The 21,714-nt window shown below is 37.3% G+C and overlaps 1 protein-coding gene and 1 long non-coding RNA gene across 2 annotated transcripts in view; one reads left to right on the forward strand and one right to left on the reverse strand.

The window, feature by feature from the left end:
- PROS1 (protein S) overlaps positions 1 to 12,316 on the forward strand; it is a 67,897-nt gene extending 55,581 nt beyond the window's left edge. Inside the window, exons 11-15 of the mRNA XM_070455039.1 lie at positions 640 to 807; positions 2,479 to 2,647; positions 4,714 to 4,862; positions 6,616 to 6,841; positions 11,905 to 12,316. Of these exons, the coding sequence (XP_070311140.1) occupies positions 640 to 807; positions 2,479 to 2,647; positions 4,714 to 4,862; positions 6,616 to 6,841; positions 11,905 to 12,065 (873 nt within the window). The 3' untranslated portion in view covers positions 12,066 to 12,316. The remainder of the gene's footprint in view (positions 1 to 639; positions 808 to 2,478; positions 2,648 to 4,713; positions 4,863 to 6,615; positions 6,842 to 11,904) is intronic.
- On the reverse strand, positions 736 to 12,755 carry LOC139031049 (uncharacterized). The gene is made up of 2 exons (XR_011483469.1): positions 12,514 to 12,755; positions 736 to 853 (listed from the first exon to the last, which is right to left on the reverse strand). It is a non-coding gene; the product is annotated as an uncharacterized lncRNA (long non-coding RNA).
- Positions 12,756 to 21,714: the final 8,959 nt, after the last annotated feature.

Raw genomic sequence — 21,714 nt, forward strand, 5'->3', positions numbered from 1 at the left:
CTTAAAAGTTTCCTAAGATTCTGTAGAGTGATTCTTTTTTTTTAAACTGTTAATTTTATGGCTGCTGCTGCTGCTAAGTCACTTCAGTCATGTCCGACTCTGTGTGACCCCATAGACGGCAGCCCAGCCCATCGGGCTCCCCCATCCCTGGGATTCTCCAGGCAAGAACGCTGAGTGAGCTGCCATTTCCTTCTCCAATGCATGAAAGTGAAAGTGAAGTTGCTCGGTCGTGTCCGACTCTTAGCGACCCCATGGACTGCAGCCTACCAGGCTCCTCTGTCCATGGGATTTTCCAGGCAAGAGTACTGGAGTGGTGTGCCATTGCCTTCTCTGCACACTGGGATTGAAAGATATATATTATAAATGAATGTTTAAATGTGATAGAAAAATACTGATTTTTAACTTTAAAATATGGTGTTGATTTAGTTTCGCTCAGGAATTATCACAGTAAAACACATTTTTATCACCTTTATACTAATTTGACATGTGAAATGTATTGGAACAAATTAACAAGTGCATTAAAATGATTACTTTGGAAAATTATGTACTGGAATAATAACAGGATTTGTCAATCTTAGTGTTTCATATGAAATGCAGTAATGTTTGGTTGTTTGATAATTTTTATCTTTTTAATTGTAGGTCTCTGTGGAAGAATTAGAACAGAGTATTAGTGTAAAAATAGCTAAAGAAGCTGTAATGAATATAAATAAGCCCGAAAGCCTTTTTAAGCCCACCAATGGGTTTCTAGAAACCAAAGTATACTTTGCAGGAATACCTCGGAAATTGGAGAATGCACTCATTAGACCGGTAATGATCCAAGCTTGTATCATTCATCATGGATGAAATCTTTCATCTGTAATAGATTTGAAAATGTGTTTTTCTGAGTCAAATGAAGTTATTTTGTTGAACACACCGACTGTGAAAACTTGAACTGAACGTGGGAAAATAGCATTATCAACCTTTGAAATTATAGTAAGGAATTAAGAAAATGGATATAGTGTTTTTGAGCCTGTTTAAATTCCCAGCATTACTCATGGAGAAGTAGATTTTTAAAAATTCTTCAAGCATCAGTTAAACATTAACATCATAATAGTTCATACTCAGCCATTAGATGTATAAATGTATATATCTGAGTCCAAAAGTACATTATTTTCTAGAAGCCAGTCAAAGTAAGACTTTCTTAGGTCTGTTTTAGGACTAAAATTTGGGAGACAAGTATAGCATGTAAGGTTGAATTTTATTTATTTTTTTTTTTTCATTTATTTTTATTAGTTGAAGGCTAATTACTTTACAATATTGTAGTGGTTTTTGCTATACACTGACATGAATCAGCCATGGATTTACATGTGTTCCCCATCCTGAACCCCCCTCCCACCTCTCTCCCCATCCCATCCCTCTGGGTCATCCCAGTGCACCAGCCCCGAGCACTTGTCTCATGCATCCAGCCTGGGTGGTGATCTGTTTTACCCTTGATAATATACATGTTTCGACGCTATTCTCTCAGATCATCCCACCCTCACCTTCTCCCATAGAGTCCAAAAGTCTGTTCTATACATAAGGTTGAATTTTAAAAAGAAAATCTTTGATGGGAATAAAACTGCAGCCTGTCATAAATTGAAGCTAGATATAATAGATGATTTTTCTATATGTTTGTCTAACTTCTGTGGAAAAGGTTTCATGAAGGAGGCTGATAACTGACCTTGAAGAGTTTAAAATTTTTCATTTGAAGTCATGGATCTGCCAATTTTACACTTACTGATTTAATTTAAATATTTACTATTTTATATATATTTCAGTTGCCTTAACTTTTAAAAGATTTGTGATATGATATAAAATCTGAGTTAGTTAACTCATGTCAGAGTGAATATACCTGTCCTTTGAAATTGATAAATCAAGACATTTTAAAAGTAAAATAAATTATTCAAAAAAATCAACTATTTATGAAATGGCTACATGTCTGAGTGTGGCTGGATGCTTTGGAGAGACTAAAGAATGCAAAACACTTCTGTTCCTGAAAAGGCTTAGTGTTTGATGGCAAGACAAACCTATGTTGTAAATACAGTTAACAAAAAACAAAAGCAGCTGAGAACACAGGGCCACAGCTACAAGCATACGTGGAACTAGAGAGCAGAAAAGTTAGTGCTGGATGATACAGGAGAGGCAGGTGGGGCTTGAGGTGTTAAAAATCATTAGGATAGATGTTAAAAATCATTAGGATCCCAGTGAAGGTCTCTGATGTTATAAACGCACTTTTACTGACAAATACTGTCATCTGTAGGAGACCTTGGAAAAAATTTAGATAAAATTCTAAATATTTTAAAATGTCATCAAAGAAGAATTTTGCCCTTAAATGAAAATCTGTATCCAGTAATATAATCAATAAGTATAGTAATATCAATAAACATAGTAATATAATCAACAAAGCCCCCTTTTTTTAAGTTTAAAATGCATTCATTGGTCTATATTTTATATTGTTAGATTAACCCTCGTCTAGATGGATGTATTCGAGGCTGGAATTTGATGAATCAAGGAACTTCAGGAGTAAAGGAAATCATTCAAGAAAAACAAAATAAACATTGTCTTGTCACTGTGGAGAGGGGTTCCTACTATCCTGGTACTGGAGTTGCTCAATTTAGCATAGATTATAGTAAGTGATCTCATATTGTATCTTTCTCTTCTCACTAATGTTTAAATTTTCATTAACAAATAGCAAAAATTCCTTGCTGCTTTGAATTGAAACTAAATCTGTGTCATATCTAAAACTGGCCATAATGATTGCTTTTTCTCTTTTTTTTTTTGCTTTTTCTCTTGACATTGGGTTGTTTTTCTTCTGTATTTAATAACTTTTGGCTTAAAGATGGGTGTCAGATAAAACAGTAGAGACTGAGATAAATTATATTAACATTTGAAGATAAGCATATCTGTCCATTTGCTAGATTCTTAATGAGAGGGCTTGAATCAATCAAGAGTCAAGCTGCTTACCTTTCCTTGTTTTCATGACTACCCTCCAAATTCCTTTAATATACCTGTGCTTAGGGTAATGGTTGGTTTGCCAGAGGACCTCTCTTTATCAATTTATACTTTTACCAACAGAAGAAAGTTTATGCTCAAGATTTGTTTCTAATTAGTTGAAAAAGTAAATCTTGTAGTTTTAATTATCCCAGTTTCTATTAAAATTGAATATCTCACCATATTTTTATTAGGTATTTGTGTATCTTAATTATTTTGTTGACTTCTCTGTCATTTTCTGAGTTCATTATTTGAGCTACTAACAGTATTTAGTATGAATTTAGGGTTAATTTGAATATCTCTGATTTAAGAAAAAGTCATATTTTAACTTTATTTGCAGCCTTAAAAGTATTACTATGGTTTTAAGGAAGCATCTTACTATTGCTTTCTTTTTTTTTAATGTAAATTAATACAATTTCATTAACTTTAGCTCTGTTCTGAATATAAAGATTTTTTTAAAAAATACATTAATTGAGTTGATGATTGAATATAGAAAAAAACTAGGCCCATGATAATTTGTTCCAATGGAAGAAAAGCTCTGAAAAGAAAATGAAAATAGTTTTATTGTACCTGAATTTACTTTCATAAGTAACTAACTAGTTGTTTCATAGATAGCATAAATGTGGCATACTTTATAATTAATATTTAATGTTACATTATAATTTCTCCACATCTGCATGTTCATTTTGAGTTAATGTCCTATAGTAAATTTCCTTACTTCAAAATGATTATACAGGTTTTTTTTTTTTCCTCTTGGGTGGAATTTAAAGGATTATAGTGAAAAATGTAATAGTATTAGATGTGGCTAAATGGAAGAACATCTTGTCAAAGGAGAATTATTTTCTCCATTCACATTTACCCTTTTAAAGCCTCAAAGTGGTATTTGCGCTATTGTTATACATTTCTTTGTATTAAGTGATGAAGACTTCATTCAGATCTTAAGCTAATATTTTCAGATTATTAGTTTACAAATTATTTCAAATTATTAGAAATCAAGCTCTTTTGAAATCATACTAATTCAGCAAATATTTGTTGAGTGATTACTGAGGAAAGCAGTAAAAAGAGACTTGCAGAGTTTGCACTCGTTGTGTAGACTGTTGACCTAGTAATTAAGGAAAAGAATGTTAAGTATTATGACAAGAGAATTACAGAAGAGTTCCTATTAGAATTCAAAGTTAACTGTTGACTTCAGAATATTTCTCTATTATCAAACCATCCCACACCCCATTGTATAGAGATCACATTTTTCTTTCCCACTGCTCTAACCTGACTCCTGTAAGGAAGAGAAGTACTGGGCTGGGTTGGCAGCTGTACTCAGATTTTCCCTCAGAAATATTACAATAAGTTTGTTGCTTTCTTGTATTTTAAAATACAACCACTCTGAGATTTGAGCATTGGAGAATATGTAAGGCAGAAGGGAGAGCTGTTAAAGAGCAAATGGAAAATTCACAATAATTCTAAACACCACAATCCAGAATTCTGTTGTAGGAAGAACTAAAGGATGAGAACATCTGTGTGTTTCGTGCCTGCATTAAAAACTGTTTTCTCTTGCTCTGTTTTGCCTAGGTTATATAGATCATTGTGAAAGAACTAAATTCTTTAATATCACTCAAGGATGGCTTTGAATATTAATAAGATTATAGCTAATTCTTCTGGTGCACTTAGCAGTACATTGATTCTGCTTCTGTTTCATTGTTTAAACAGAGAATGAATCCAATCCTGAGGCTTGGCAAATCAATGCGTCCTTGAATATTCGCCCATCAGCGGGCACCGGTGTTATGTTGGCCTTGGTTTCCGGTGACACAGTGCCCTTTGCCTTGTCCTTGGTGGATTCCGCCACTGAAAAGCTTCAGGTAACTTTACTCTGAACCTTTATGATTCTTATTTTGTAATTTTTTAAAAATCAGTAAAATGGATAGAATAACAGTGTTTACCTCAAAGTGGTGTTTTGAAAATGAGATAATTTACATAAATTAGTTGGCATGTCATTAAAGATTGAATAAATATTCATTATTGTTACTTTTTTGCTGGCTTATTTCCAAGATTTGAACTGAGCAGTAAGGGGATAGGGGAGAATGGAAAAACCTGTGTATTGTATCTATAGTTTAGATTAGGCAGACTCCCACAAAGGCTGCTAGGAGCCTTCTCTGAGTACATGGAGATCTGCCCTTATTCGGAATCTTTGAAGTATCATGGGAATTTATCTGTACTAACAGAATAAAAGTGAGTTTGATTGCAATCCACTCTGAAATATTCAGTGTCTAATTATACTTTTTTGTGCTTTCTGATACTCTTAATCTTTTCTCCCATAAGTAAATTAGAAAAGACTAGGCAAAACTAAAACCAGTCTACTTGGCTTCCTACTAGCAATTCTGCCTTGAAATTAGAAGGAAGAACAGAAAACACTCTCAGATAAAAGAAAATATGAGAGTTATCAGAAGGTCTGTATTATTCAGCCTTCTATTAGAGAATAATAATTCTATCCTTGTGTCATCCACAGTGGATTCCAACAAGTTTCCTCAAGTAGCTTTCATTTGTGCCATGGTTGACTTGGATGTTCTCTGTGACTTTTAGAAAGAGACATATAATTGAATAATGCCTATAGTGATAAAAAGAGATGCTGTTTGCAACTTAAGGGATGGTTGTGGGGAGTTTCTGATGGTTAACTATAAGCAACCTGAAAAAAATCCTGTTAAGTTCTGTCTCCAATAGACTACAGGAGCTTGCTACATTTGGGTTTCAGTTGTTTGGTTTTTTTAAAAGCAAAACAGAAATCCTGCCTTCAACACTACATTCAGAATAGTAGAGGAGGTTAACACGTGCCATCCTTGATATTTATTTTACCTTGTCTATGTTTTATGTGTTTCTGTAAATACTTCAGACTATGTTTCTGCTATCTGGAAAGCAGCATAACACCCACCTCCTTAGTTTTGATTTTATTTTCTCTTCCTTTTTATATTTCCTCTATATGCTGGTAAGCTATCTGCTTAGATGACTCTTGGCAAGTTGAGTTAATTTAGTGTATCACAGCAGTTTAAAACATTTGAAAATAAATACACACACACACACACACACATATATGTATGTATATATATTTGAGAACCTTCTGATAAATACTCTGTAACAGTCCTGGTTTTTCTTTCTCAGAGATGTCACTCAGTTTGTCCCAAGTCTACAGGATTTCTTGTGTGGCACAAATAACCTTTCAGTCTTGCTGGATGTGCTTACTAAAGCACTTTAAGTTTTCTAAGTCTTTTCCCCAACAAAGAATGATTCAACTCCTTCCTTTTCCATATGTAAGTTTTAAAATTGGGAAGGCTCATAAAAAGAAATTTGTTGCTTAAGATACTACTTAAGTTCCCATTGGTTTCTTGAATTTTCAGAACCTGCTGTACATTCACATCTTAGCTAAACCTGGAGTTTGTAAAACTAATATATATTCAAAAATAATGATTATGATAATAGAAGTTTTTTCATCTAAACTTGAAGGCTCGATCATATTTTCCCCACCTCATTGAAATTCAGTTTCTTGAATTTTAAAAACCAAAGTCTCTTTTAATTGGCGTTACTGTTAGTATTTGTTTATAATGAGTCTTTGTTCTTCAGGATATCCTGGTATCTGTTGAAAGTACGGTAATAGCTCGGATACAGGCCATAAGTCTATGTTCCGATCAGCAAACCTTTCTGGAAATCAGAGTCAACAGAAACAATTTGGAACTATCGACCCAACTTACAAAGGATAGCTTCCACTCTGAAGACTTTCAAAGACAATTTGCCATCTTGGATGAAGCAATGAAAGGAACAGTGGCCACTTACCTGGGTGGCCTTCCAGGTATCTTCTTACTTTGTTTTCTGTTTTAAAAAGTGTTGTTTTTTTTTTTAATGAAATTGATACTACTTTAAATATGCAATTTTAGTAAAACAGCATCTGTATATATAGAGAGCATATGTACTTGTAGTAAAGGGACATCAGAAGGGAAGAGAAAATTCCAGTAACCATTATTCTTTTTCTGGGGGCTTGCATGAACATTTTATTGGTCATTTTTATTTAATTTTTTAAATGGTAAACTGAAACTAACCAAGTTTTGATGCATTTGACTATCCTAGCCAGAAATGATTTGCTATTTCATTTTATACTCACAATTGTCTTCCGAGTTTAATATTTATTCTTTGATTCAACCATCACTCACCCACTATTCATTAAGATCCTATGTCTCAGGCAGTAGGGACACAGCAATAAACAAATGGATACAGTCTCTGCTGTTAAGACCCTTACCATCTAATGACAGAGGCAAATATTAAACAACTGATTAAGAAAATATTTTAAAAATTAAAATGTTCATAACTTTTATGAAGGAAAAGAAGGGGTTGCTTTTAGAGCCTGAAAAATGAGGCCTGGAGCTCTCTGAGGAAGAGAATAAGATACAACTCTGATATTTGAAGGATTAAATGAAGTTTACCAGGTAATCAGGGTGGAGATTGGAGCTAGTATGCAAATTGTCCATGGCAGAATGGAAAGGGGGTTGACATGCTTGAGGAATGTATGAAGATCAGTACCATGAGACCACACTGAGCGAGGGGGATGGTCATGCAAGAGGAGGCTGTGAAATGGGCGGTGGGTGGGATTATTATAGACCTGGTTCAGAGTCCTGCGTCTTATTGGAGCTGTAAGAATCATTAAAAAGTTTTAGCCAAGGAAGTGGTATATCAACGATGCAGTTTAAAAAAATTCCCCTGCATGATGGATGCAGATGGACAGGTGGGAGATAAAAGTGGATGAGATGAGTTGGGGGCTAATGAAGCGGCTCAGATGAAGAAGCAGTTACAATAACAATGGTGACAACTATACTGCCTCAAATGGTGCATAATAAACAGTCTGGGCATTGTTCAGAGTGTTTCAAGTGTATCATTTAGTATTTAAAGTAGTCCTATGAGGAAGGTACTTTTGTTATCGCCATTTTGCACATGAGGAAGTGGAGGAAACTGTTGGACTGGGGTGATGTTAGTGGAGATAGGATACAGTGACTAGATTGGAGATATATGTGGGAAGCAAAGCTAATAGAAATTAATAATTGAAAGACTCTCTTAGGTATTTGGCATGAGCAGTTGCGTAGGTGAAGATTCCATTTACCAAGATGGGGGAAACTGGAGGAAAAGTGGTTAATATGGGAAAATATGAGATTGGCATCAACACTGTACTTTAAATGACAAAAAAATAGAGGCAGAAAGTTTTTTAGAAACATTTTGAATAGTTTGGTGTCTGAACTTCAACTAATCTTTAAAATACTTGAACTGCTCAGTGTGTTCATTTCCCATATATGGACATTTTCTCTAGGCTTTGGGGGAATATAAGTAAATAGACTGTAGCAGCGTCCCCTGGTGGTCCAGAGGTTAGGATTTGGTGCTTTCATTGTTGCACGTGTGTGCATGCTTGTGGCTTCAGTCTTGTCTGACTCTTTGCAGCCCCATGGACTGTAGACTGCCAGGCTCCTCTGTCCATGGAATTCTCCAGACAAGAATACCGGAGTGGCTTACCATTTCCTTCCCCAGGGGAATCTTCCTGACCCAGGGATCGAACCCACATCTCCTGCATTGAAAGGCACATTCTTTACCACTGATCCACCAGGAAAGCCCTTTCATTGCCGTGGCCCAGGTTAATCCCTGGCTGGGGAACTGAAATTGCCAAGCCAAGTAGCACAGCCAAGATATATATATTAAAACGATTTAGTAAATAGGTTATAAAAGTTATAAATAGAGCCATTAGCTAGATAGATCCATTGATAGGTATACATGCATAGTTACATTAATGTGGTTAATTATTAGGAAGTATAATTATGGTTCAAATGAATGAATTCTAAATACATTGAAATCCACCTACTACCTTATTCACAAATTAGTTGAATGCAATTTTAGGAAATCAAACAAACAGTGAAAGAGTTCAGAAGAAGTAAAAATGTCAGAATTTCTGTGGTTCCAGGACTTTGTCAATAGCACTGAGGACTAATTTTAGGCAAGATGTGTTTAGAAAGCGTGAGGAAATATTGAGGAAAAGAGGAAATTAAGACATTAAGAGTATGAACAAAAAAGCAAGAGAGCTCCAGAAAAACATCTATTTCTATTGACTATGCCAAAGCCTTTGATGGTGTGGATCGCAATAAACTGTGGACAATTCTGAAAGAGGTGGGAACACCAGACCACCTGACCTGCCTCTTGAGAAACCTGTGTGCAGATCAGGAAGCAACAGTTAGAACTGGATATGGAACAGACTGGTTCCAAATAGGAAAAGGAGTACGTCAAGGCTGTATATTGTCACCCTGCTTATTTAACTTACATGCAGAGTACATCATGAGAAACGCTGGGCTGAACGAAGCACTAGCTGGAATCAAGGTGGCCGGGAGAAATATCAATAACCTCAGATATGCAGATGACACCACCCTTATGGCAGAAAGTGAAGAGGAACTAAAGAGCCTCTTGATGAAAGTGAACGAGGAGAATGAAAACGTTGGCTTACAGCTCAACATTCAGAAAACTAAGATCATGGCATCAGGTCCCATCACTCCATGGGAAATAGATGGGGAAACAGTGGAAGCAGTGTCAGACTTTATCTTTTTGGGCTCCAAAATCACCGCGGATGGTGACTGCAGCCATGAAATTAAAAGACGCTTCCTCCTTGGATGGAAAGTTATGACCAACCTAGATAGCATATTAAAAAGCAGAGACATTTCTTTGCCAACAAAGGTCCATCTAGTCAAGGCTATGGTTTTTCCAGTGGTCGTGTATGGATGTGAAAGTTGGACTATAAAGAAAGCTGAGCACAGAAGAACTGATGGTTTTGAACTGTGGTGTTGGAGAAGGCTCTTGAGAGTCCCTTGGACTGCAAGGAGATCCAGCCAGTCCATCCTAAAGGAGATCAGTCCTGGGTGTTCATTGGAAGGACTGATGTTGGAGCTGAAACTCCAATACTTTGGCCACCTGATGTGAAAAGTTGACTCATCTGAAAAGACCCTGATGCTGGGAAAGATTGAGGGCAGGAGGAGAAGGGAACAACAGAGGATGAGATGGTTGGATGGCATCACCGACTCTATGGACATGGGTTTGGGTGAACTCCGGGAGTTGGTGATGGACAGGGAGGCCTGGCATGCCTCGGTTCATGGGGTCACAAAGCGTCAGACACAACTGAGTGACTGAACTAAAGAGTGTGAACTAGGGATGGGTAATTTCTTAATTGATATGCAAAATAGGCATGTTAAGTCACATACTATGGATTAAATTCAGGGGAAATAGATGATTCCAGGGATATTTATAACAATGATATAGCCTATGATAGCCAGACTTGAAACCATTTCTTTTTTTTTTTTTCTTATTTTTTTTTTCCATTTATTTTTATTAGTTGGAGGCTAATTACTTTACATCATTACAGTAGTTTTTGTCATACATTGAAATGAATTAGCCATGGGTTTACATGTATTCCCCATCCCAGTCCCCCCTCCCACCTCCCTCCCCACCCGATCCCTCTGGGTCTTCCCAGTGCACCAGGCCCGAGCACTTGTCTCATGTACCCAACCTGGGCTGGTGATCTGTTTCACCCTAGATAATATACATGTTTCAATGCTGTTCTCTTGAAACATCCCACCCTCGCCTTCTCCCAGAGTCCACAAGTCTGTTCTATACATCTGAGTCTCTTTTTCTGTTTTGCATATAGGGTTATCGTTACCATCTTTCTAAAGTCCATATATATGTGTTAGTATACTGTAATGGTCTTTATCTTTCTGACTTACTTCGCTCTGTATAATGGGCTCCAGTTTCATCCATCTCATTAGAACTGATTCAAATGAATTCTTTTTAATGGCTGAGTAATATTCCATGGTGTATATGTACCACAGCTTCCTCATCCATTCGTCTGCTGATGGGCATCTGGGTTGCTTTCATGTCCTGGCTATTATAAACAGTGCTGCGATGAACATTGGGGTGCACGTGTCTCTTTCAGATCTGGTTGAAACCATTTCTTAACAAATGCTGAGCCCATAGAAAAGTATGGATTTATTCACTACATTGACAAGTTAGAAGTGGGAAATTTGAAGTATATATATGTATATATATATACATATATATATTTGTATAAGGTACTGAGAAGGAAGATTAAGAGATGAAAAATATCCATTGGTAATTAAAATTTATGGAGATGAGATGCCAAGAAAAGAGCAAGCAAATAGAGAGATGGCTGTTTTGAAGATGAACCATAGTTCTCAGGAATCCAAGGATGTTGCCTATATATTGAGTTTGATAAGGAGAGTAAAAGCATAGGAAAGCCTTGAGGCCCTGTTCACTGAAGTATTATTAAAACTGTTATTTTTCAGAACACCAAACATTACGTAGCAGTGAGTTCCCTATTATGACTTGCTACTGTATGCTCCGCTTGCTACTGTATGCTCTGTATTTCTTTGGAAAATTAAGAAATCTACTTATATTCCAGCAATATAAGAGAGACATATTTATCGTGACATTTAAAAAAGACTTCCAAGTAGCTATAATTTTGAGTTGAAAAAAAGTCTTAATGCTTAACCTGTTGCTCAGATTTAAGGAGAAAGTTAAAGTAGAATACCACAAGAAGAATGCTATTTTCTATTCTTTCTAAAGCATGTTTATTTATCTGAGGTTTGGCTGGAACTTTTACAAAATCAGAGGAACTCAAGCTATGCTGAATTCAGTACCAAACACAACATCTTATAACACAGAAATCACTTAATAGTAACTTATTGAACAGAATTACATTATTGACTTTTCTTTTAGGATTAGAATTTAATTGAAAATGAGCAATCTGAATAATTCCTCTAACTATAAGCAAGTAAGATGCTAAAAGTCTTGGGCTAATATTTTAATATTCTGTTTTAACAGATGTTCCATTCAGCGCCACACCAGTGAATGCCTTTTATCAAGGCTGTATGGAAGTGAACATTAATGGTGTACAGTTGGATTTGGATGAAGCCATTTCTAAACATAATGATATTAGAGCTCACTCGTGTCCATCAGTTTGGCAGAAGACAAAGCAAACTTAAGGCATTTTTTCTCTGCTGATAATATCTTTTACCTGTGTGTAATTATACTTATGTTTCAGTAATAGCTGAAGTGTTTTACCTACAATGTGCATATCTTGATTATTTTGTGGTACTTTAACCTGCCTGAAATTTTTAAAAGGTCCTTTTTCAAGAAAACAAGATTCTCTTGTGATATGAATCACATTAAAAAATATTCTTACCTCTATTGCTGTCTAGAAATTAATGAAGCCTATAAAAATTTTTAATTTGAATTTTTTGTGACAAATGACATTTTTTCTTTTTTTTATGTTTGTAAAAGTAAAGTTTAATTTTATCATCACGAACTAGGGTTTAAATATCTGTTTTGTTTGTGTGTGTGTGGTGGGGGCGGGGCGGGGGAGAAGTCAAGGAAGTTAAACCTTTTTTTAGAATCCAAACAAAAGTACCTCTGACTAAATTCCATTGTTACCTGTCTTCCTAAGTCAGTCTTCAAATAAGGGAGGTTCTGCCTGGTGTAACTCGAACCAATAGGAGACTGAGTTTGGTTCGTCAGAAGCAAAGGAAGGTTATCCTTGGATCAGAGAATGAGAGGTGGGGGTTCCAGCTCTAGAGTAGAAGCTCTTCTGACAGGCTGTGGGCCGGGCTGCTTTACCGGGATCTCCTATGTAAAGTGGGGGAGGGTGGGCTGCGGTGGGAGGGGGTGGAGTTCTGGCAGAGCCGACTCAGCTTTGCTGCGCATGCTCCAGAACACAGTGTGGCGCGAAGCGTCTCCTCGCAGGGCCCGCCACCTCCGCCATCTTGAATTGAGGCTCCTGCGCGGTGTTTCTGCACACAGGCCCCTTACCTGAGGTGTTGGCACAGCCAGCTCACAGGAGGAACTCTGATCCGAAGGGCCATGTATGAGGCCTCTGTATGTGGCCCCTCTCTATGCAGACACCTGTGAACAAGTGAAAACTGGAACAAGTGAAATTTAAGCACAAAGGAGAAGAGAAAACCTAGACTTTATTACCCAGATTATGTTTGTGTATCCCAGGAACTGTTAATGGGTTTTGCGGCTGACACTGTTGATCAGAGGAGACACTTTGTTTGTTTTCATTTTTTCGTAATGAAAGCAGAAGAGTTAAGTGTGAATTGTTAAGTGTGAATTGAGTGGAAGGCCCTAAAGCTTTATTCCAAAACAGTCTCTCAGGGAAACCAGCTTTGACTTCATCTTTCTTTCACCTGTTTTTACATTTGAATTAGGTAATGAGTGGGCTATTACTGAATTACATAATGAGTGGGACAAATTTTCATAAGAGGCAGCACATGAATTTTGCTGGTTAGTGACTGGATTTTATAAGGCTAATATATTGTGTTGGAATGGGTGTAGAAACCTGGGGTGGATACATTCCTTAAATCTGGCTGTGTGAGTCACACAAGTGTAGATTAGGAGAGGCAGAACCTAATGATGGAAAGAACAAATGAGAGAATGAATAATATGAAAGTTTCTGGTTTTCCCTGAATCAAACCTTAATTACCAGAGTACAATCCCAGACTGTGATTGTTGGAAAACAAAAGAAGCTATGAAAACTAGAACAAATTTTAATGAAAGGATAAACCACAGAGGGACATAGTTAATATTGTGTCTTTGTAATATCCTAACTTTAAAGTAAAGAGGTAAGATTTATGTATTTACTGGTAATGCATTTCAAGTGGCAGTTTTATTCTTCTCAAACCTACCATTCACACTGGGTATGTATTAGATGTTTCACTGATAGTGTTAGAAAGTAAACTTTTCTACTGTAGACATTTTACATTATGTAAGACATGATTAACTGGTGATATTTTGAAAATTTATATGAATACTATATTCTTTCAAGTCTTTGAAGAGAACATAAAATTACATAATCATGTAACTCTTATGCAGCACAGTAGTTCTTTAAGAAAGACAAATGAAACTGTAATATTTGATTAGTAGTTATGGTTGAGTCATGGACTGGAGCTTAGAAAGGAAAGAGAAACAGAAGTAACATGCTGAGTGTTTGACACGTACCAGAAATCGTGCTAGATCATTTTACTGGATGTAGTTTCTCCCCTGGCTACCACCATGCATGGTGGATGGTGAATTTCAGTGAGCAACTATTGATAATCACAGTGGTGTAAAAAAGTAAGGAAGTAGTAAAACTGGAAGTAAATGGAAATTCTTAAAAAAGAAGAAAGGAAAAAATGAATTTTCTTTCAGAAGGAATTCTCTAATTCTCATTTAATTATGCCCAGATACAAGGGTAGCTATGGGGGTCAATTTCACTTTTCCCATGAAAAATAGAAACTTTCCAACATGCGTTGATCTTCATAGAGGTTCCAGAGACTCATTTATAAACAACATCCGTCTTTGAGATGCACTTAAACAAAGGCTTAGAAAGAGAAAGGGTCTGGATCTTTGATCTTGATCTTTGCCAGGATACACAGACTCTTTTAAAGAGTGGTAGAGAACAGTGGTTTCATGAAGGACAATTGGGATATTTGGTGCTTTTTGAGCTGTGTATCATGAGGAAATCTAAGTGGCAGGGTCATTACAGAGTCCCATACACTTTACCATTTGCAGAGATGGATTACATATCAGTGAAATAATGGTTAATTTGTGAGAACAGAGTTATTCATCTTTTTATCCTATTGGAAATTGTAATTCCAGTCTCAGTCACCATATGTGAGTCTTATAATGTATTTCAAATTTTTTTTTTTCATTCTGGAGCTGGTATTATTGCTGGACAGAGGACTTTTTTCAACAATGTGTTTAGTAATTGCCTTTCTTTTAGAAATCCCTTAGGCCTTTAATCTCTATGGTCAGTGTAGAAGAAAACTGTTATTTAAAATAATTTCACTTCAGATGTCTTGATATTGTTACTGATAGTATGAGCTTGGGAGAAGACAGGGACTCTGGAAACTCCAGGGACAAATGTGGTAAAAATCTAATTTGTTCATCAACAAATATTCATCAAGCACCTAGTCTGTGCATGTGAAACTGAAGGTAGTAAAATGTCTGAAGAACTAATTTCAACTGAATAGAAAGTGACAATACTCAGTAGGCCCATGAAAGTGAAAGTGCTCATCTCTCAGTCATAATCCAGCTCTTTGCAATCTCATGGACTGTAGCCTGCCAGGTTCCTCTTTCCATGGGATTTCCAGGCAAGAGTACTGGAGTGACTAGCCATCCCCATTTCCAGGGGTCTTCCCAACCCAGGGATTGAACCTGGATCTCCTGCATTACAGGCAGATTCTTTACTGCCTGAGCCACCAGGCCCATGGTAGACCTCAAATTCATGTTCCTTGAGCAGTCCTTTTAGATTGTCTCAGAAATTGAAGCAATAAAACTTAGTCATCGTCCCTATATATAAGAATAGTTTGTTTCTTACAAATAAAACTGATTTGACAGTGATCTTGCACATGGGTTACTTGCCATAGCAGGCTTCCAGCTTTCATAGAGAACTTATATTTGAAAATTAGTTCTTATCCTATAGAAGAGGCACTGGTCAGAGGTGATGGGCTTGGGTCCAGCCCAGCCCATGGTTATCTTGTGGTCATGTTTACAGAGTGTGAAGGTGAGGAGTGATTACATTAAACAGCCTCCTATGAGGCCAGATTATCAAAACAGGTTATTGAACCAAGGTATGTGAAGCGAAGAGGATCAGAAATACAGGGGAACTGAGCTTAGAGCTGTTTGAAACAAGTGGCAGGGCATTGAGGCTGGGAATTTCCCAAGCCACCGTCTACTACTTTGTCAGTACTTTGGATCTGCAATTACTTTGTAGATAAGAATAGCATCCAGAGAACTTACTGACTCAGTCTTTGCTGACCTACTTCCCACACGAAGCCCCTTCCAAAAAGAATCCTAATTATGTGAGAGAATAATGTGATGAAGTTTGAACTTTACTAGTGAGAAATCATCTTTCTTGCTCAAGTTTTAAACGGTGGAATCTGAAGTCTCATTCTGTAACTTGTCTCTAGATGAAAAAACCACTTGTTTAACTCTGATTATTTCTCTAAACTGATTAGAAGAAAAGGAAGATGGGGATAGTATCTAGCTGATGTAGGAAGGCTCTAACATTATTATCTGTAGTTCACAAAAATAAACACCCTACTTATTTAAATATGAATAATAAATATAAAATAAATAAGGTGCAATGAGTATAAAAGTTTAAACAAAGCATTTTGGACACTGGAGCTGAGGCTGAAGCCTTCAGAGATGAGTATCTTCCTAAGCCAACTTGGCATGTATAAGGTAGCCAAAGAAACTAAAAGCTGGCTCTTCTGAAAAACAGGCAGTCTTAGCCTTCTTTATATATGTAGCAGGTTGGCAAGCTGAGATTCAAACCCAGGATGTCTGACTCAAGAGTCTACAGCCAAATTCAAAAGTTTATGTTTCACTGATATTCTTAACTAGTCATAGTATATGTTAGTAAATAACTAGGTAGAGAAATGTTATATTGTTATATAGTGAATGTAATATTGTTGGAGTGAAAAAATTCTGTCTCTAACTCTACATGTAACTTGCTGTATCAGTAGAGTCTTAGTTGGTAATAATATCAGCTTAATGGTTTTAAGATAAATGTATGTTATTTAATTCACTTAAACAAATGCTGATAATGACTCTGAACACTGACATACAGTGGACCTTCTGTAGGTTCTGCATAGGCAGATTCAGTCAGCCACAGATGGAAAATATTTGGGAAAAAACTTATTCCAGAAAGCTCCAAAAAGCAAAACTTGAATTTGATACACACTGGGTAACTATTTACATAGTATTTATTGTATCAGGTACTATTAGGTTGGTACAAAAGTAACTGCGGTTTCGGACTGTGAATTTTCAATCATTATAACTAGGCTCAAACACATCTTTATTAATCAAAATAGGAACCATTACAATCAACACATTTTTGCCAGAGAAATAAGTTTATTCCTGTAGTGTAAAAATCCATGCTTCAGGATTTGATGAACTCTTGGAAAGCATTTTCTGCCTCCTGCTGGTTGTGGAAGCCTTTTCCCTACAAGAAGTTGTTGAGATGCTTGAAGAAGTGAGAGGTCATCATTTGGTGAAAGGTCGGGTGAATATGGCAGTTGAAGCAAAATTCGTTCAACTTCTGAAGCATTGATTGTGCAACGTGCAGTCAGGCATTGTCATGGAGAGGCATTGGGCCCTTTCTGTTAAATAACACAGGCTGTAGACATTGCAGTTTTCTGTAAACCTCATCAATTTGCCAAGCATACTCTCAGATGCAGTGATTTTGCTGGGATTCAGGAAGCTGTAGTGGATCAGATGGGCAGCCTACCACCAACACTGATCATGACCTTTTTTTGGTGCAAGTTTGGCTTTGGGAAGTGCTTTGGAGCTTTTTCGTTGTCCAACCACTGAGCTGGTCATCACCAATTGTCGTATAAAATCCACTTTTCTTTGCACAGAAAATGGTTTGTTGTTGACAGTAGGAGAAGATGACACTTCAAAATGACAATTTTTTTGATTTGTGGTCGTTCATGAGGCATCCACTTATCGAGCTTTTTCACCTTTCCAATTCCTTCAAATGGCAAAGGACCGTAGAATGTTCAATGTTGAATTCTTCAGCAACTTCTTGTGTCGTTGTAAGGGGATCGGCTTCAATGATTACTCTCAGTTGGTCACTGTCAACTTCTGATGGCTGGCCGCTACATTCCTCATCTTCAAGGTTCTCATCTCCTTTGGAAAACATCTTGAACCACCACTGCACTGTATGTTCATTAGCAGCTCCTGGGCCAAATACATTGCTGATGTTGCGAGTTATCTCTGCTGCTTTATGACACATTTTGAACTTGAGCAAAAAAATCATTTGAATTTGCTTTTTGTCTAACATAATTTCTACAGTCTAAAATATATATAAATAGCAAATAGCAAGTCATAGCAAAAAGAACATAAAGTGAGAAATGCATATTAAAATGATATATAGCATAACCACATTTATTTAAGACTGTATTCCAGTATAAATGGTAAAGTTAAAAAATGTAAAATCGTAACTAGTTTTGCACCAACCTAAATATAAGTAGTCTGGAAGTTATTTAAAGTATACAGGAGGATGTGTGCAAATATAATGTTACTTTATATAAGGGACTTGAGCATCTGTGGATTTTGGTATCTGTAGGGAAATTTTGGAACCAGTCTTCCTCAGATACCAAGGAACTACAGTAATTAGAACTCCAGACTGGATACTGTCCTAGGAAAACAGTGGAGAAAGTGCCCTACTCCACTTTAGGGGATACCAGACAAATGGAGAAGTAATTCAAATATGAGCCCAAGATTGGTAAGAGCTGCACCAGAGAAATAAACATTTGCAGGGGCTTATGAGGAGGCAGAAATGGATTTGAAATGGAAAACTAGTGAGGTTCTATTTTGGATTAGGCTCAGTAAGGTAGATAGAAATTTTCATTAGTTTCTCTGCCTCCAAGTCCTATCCCCTACAATGTTTTCAGATGATGTCTCACACAGAGATCTTGTTTCACTATAATCCTCAACACCCAAAAGATCTTTCCTGTCAATCATTGCTACAAGTATATATATTTAATCCTAAGCTTTCAAGGACTTTCATCCTTAAACCAGTGGATCTTAAACCCCAAAATGCTTATTGGATTCCCTGGCCCCATCCCTGGCAACTAAATCAGAGGATTCCCATGGGAAACCAGAGTAACAAGCTGTAAGTCCAGCCTCTGAATACTGCTGTAACCTCAGGTTCCTTCTTCCCCATTCTTATCTCTCCCATGTGCATGTGAATGTGTACATACACATTTAACACACACACACTCACACACATGCATGCAAGCATGTGCACGCAGATATAAAGCAAAAAAAGAAAAAAAATGAGAAAAATAGGAACAGGAGAAAAGGGGTGTGTATGTGAACAAAACAAGTAGAGAGAAGGAGACAACAAAGAGAAAATGAGAGAAGATACAAAGGAAATGAAAACAGAGATTCAGTGAAACATTTGATAAGATACAAGATAATAAAGGAGAGGAAAGAGGAAGCAAAGAGCACAAAAAGATACTGGGTGAAGAGGATAAGGTCGAGATAGGGGAAAAATACAAAAAGAAATATCTTCTTCCCTGTAGACACAAATAAAAGTAGGTAGTGGTAAGTTGAGAGCAACAGAGAGATTAACAAGAGACAGAGATAATGAAGTAGAAATTTAAAAGAAGAGGTGAAAGAAGAAAAGGTTAGGAAGAACAAAGGGAGAGAGAGAGGGGGAAAAAAAAAAAAAGAGAAGAAAAGACCAAATAAATTTAGAGAAAAAAAATTGGGTAAAACAAAGGAAGATGAGCCAAGCATAGAGGAAGCCTGGGTTAAGTGCTAAATGTCCAGTCCACAACGGTGTGAAGGCAAAGTGGGCTTACATTAAACTGCTGCTGCTGCCGCCAAGTCACTTCAGTCGTGTCCGACTCTGTGCGACCCCATAGACGGCAGCCCATCGGGCTCCCCCGTCCCTGGGCTTCGCCAGGCAAGAACACTGGGGTGGGTTGCCACTAGTGGTTCTCAAACCAGCTGCATGGTAAAATCACCTGTAGACCTTTATTTTAAAAAATATTTAATGGAGTATAATTGCTTTACAATGTTCTGTTAGTTTCTGCTATAGAGCAGTGTGGATCAGCTGTAAGTATACGCATATCCCCTCCCTCTATGAACTTCCCGCCCACCCCGTCCCCCATCCCACCCCTTTAGGTAATCATGGGGCAGCGAACTGAGCTCCCTCTGTACACAGCGGCTCCTCACTAGCTGTTTACTTTGCTCGTGGTAGTGTGTATCTTTCAGTGCTGCTCTCAACTCATCCCACCCTCCCCTTCCCTGCCGGTGTCCACAAATCCATTCTTATGTCTCCCTGCGGCCCTTTAACCACACTGACCACTCAGGTCCTCTCCTCCACCCCTGCTCCATTCTCCAGCTCAGGATTCTCACTTACCTGGTTTGGTGCGCAGTCTGGGCAACAGAGTTTTAAGACTCTATAGGTGATTCTAAGGTGCATCACAGAGATATGCATCTCCCAGGAAGCACGGTGGATGGGGTGGGCATGAGAGTCCAGGCAGCCTCAAAACCTCAAAGAAGAGGTCCTGGTATGTACCCCTTGTACATACCCACTAGGAAATAAAATCACCTGCTGTTTCTCAGGAGTGTTCTTATTTTAGTCATTTAGTAAAGCTATATCATACAACCCATTTTTAAAATGTGACTTATTTTGCCATGTTTTTGATAAAAAAAGATTTTATTAACAACATACCAAAAAAGTCCCTCTTCTACTATAGGAAAAAACTTATTCTAGTATGTAATATACTTTTTATACCTTTTGAAAAATAATGGTTGTATAAAAGAACTCACTTTAAGTGTACTTTTCATACAGAAAATAAAAGCCTGAAAATGTGTATGGTTCTAAAACACATCACGTTTTTGGCAGAAAACACACACTGGCAGATAACTCTTTTTCTAAATCTTCTTCCATTATTAGGAAAATATTGCTTTGGCAGTGGATCTGCTGAGGCAAACTCTTCTACAAGTTTCATGCTGTGCTTGTTATGGCTCTTAAAAAAGTTCTAAAAACAACCCTTTTTGGATTGAAACATCAAATTTTCTCCTGAATTTATATGAGTTTAGAGAGTTTTGGTAAAACTTCTGTAGTTCTTTTGCAAATTATCACATATTCTGATTTTATTGTTCAATTTGGTTGTATCAGAAGTTTGGAATATAAACAAGTACTCTTGCATGGATATAACTACATGGGTTTCTAGATGAACTGGACTACATTTATGTCAAAACCGTGATGTTAAAAAAACTTACTGGAACCCAACAACCAGATTTCAAAGATTTTGCCATGTAGATGTGAACAATTATCTCAAATCTGCCATTGACAAAGCTGCAATTGGAAACTAAATTCCTTTAGGTAATCTCTACTAAGCACAAACACTCTAAAATTGGGGGAAAATAAACAAAACTCTATACTTTCTACAGATGCTTTTGTTATAAATACAATACATGGTGGATGAGGTAATCAAGAGGACGTGACCCCCGTTTGATCTGAGAGTTGGACCTGGGCAATTGAAGTTTCCTCCCCGCGCCCCATGTGCTTAAAATATACACTCTCCACTCTTCCCACGGTGGGAGCCATTTTCAAGAATGCAGTTTTGAGAGACCGATGTGTTGCTGTTGAGACTATCTGGATGGTAGGTGTGATTGAACCTAGTTGAGGCCGCTTCAAAAACTTTTAAGATTCTGGCAGGTGGGTGCAGAAATCCACTCGTCTTGCAGCTGCCCAGGACAGCTCATTAAACCTCCCATCTGCCAACTGAGAGTAGCCTGCCAATTCCTTTGGTTTCTCCCTGCCCTCCACATATGGGGCCAGTTTCAGCTTTCACCTGGGCGACTCCCTCCCAAGGAGGTTTCTAGCTAACAGTTGGCAAGCTAGCTAGGAGACCCAAGAACTGAGTGCTGGGAAAGAGCTTCTTTGGAGGAAATTCTGGATTAGCTGTTGACTTCCATATGGGAGAGTGGGAGTGGCCTTGTGTAGGATGCTTGTGGACAGATGTCCTTGAAAACACCAGCTGGTCTAATGCGCTTGTTTGAGGAACTGTGTGGAGTGTACTGCGGCAGAGAAAGCAAATACATGGCTGCCACAGTGGGCTAGCCTCT

The sequence above is a fragment of the Odocoileus virginianus genome, chromosome 25 (genome assembly GCF_023699985.2).
Source record: "Odocoileus virginianus isolate 20LAN1187 ecotype Illinois chromosome 25, Ovbor_1.2, whole genome shotgun sequence".
NCBI classification, from domain to species: Eukaryota; Metazoa; Chordata; class Mammalia; order Artiodactyla; family Cervidae; genus Odocoileus; species Odocoileus virginianus.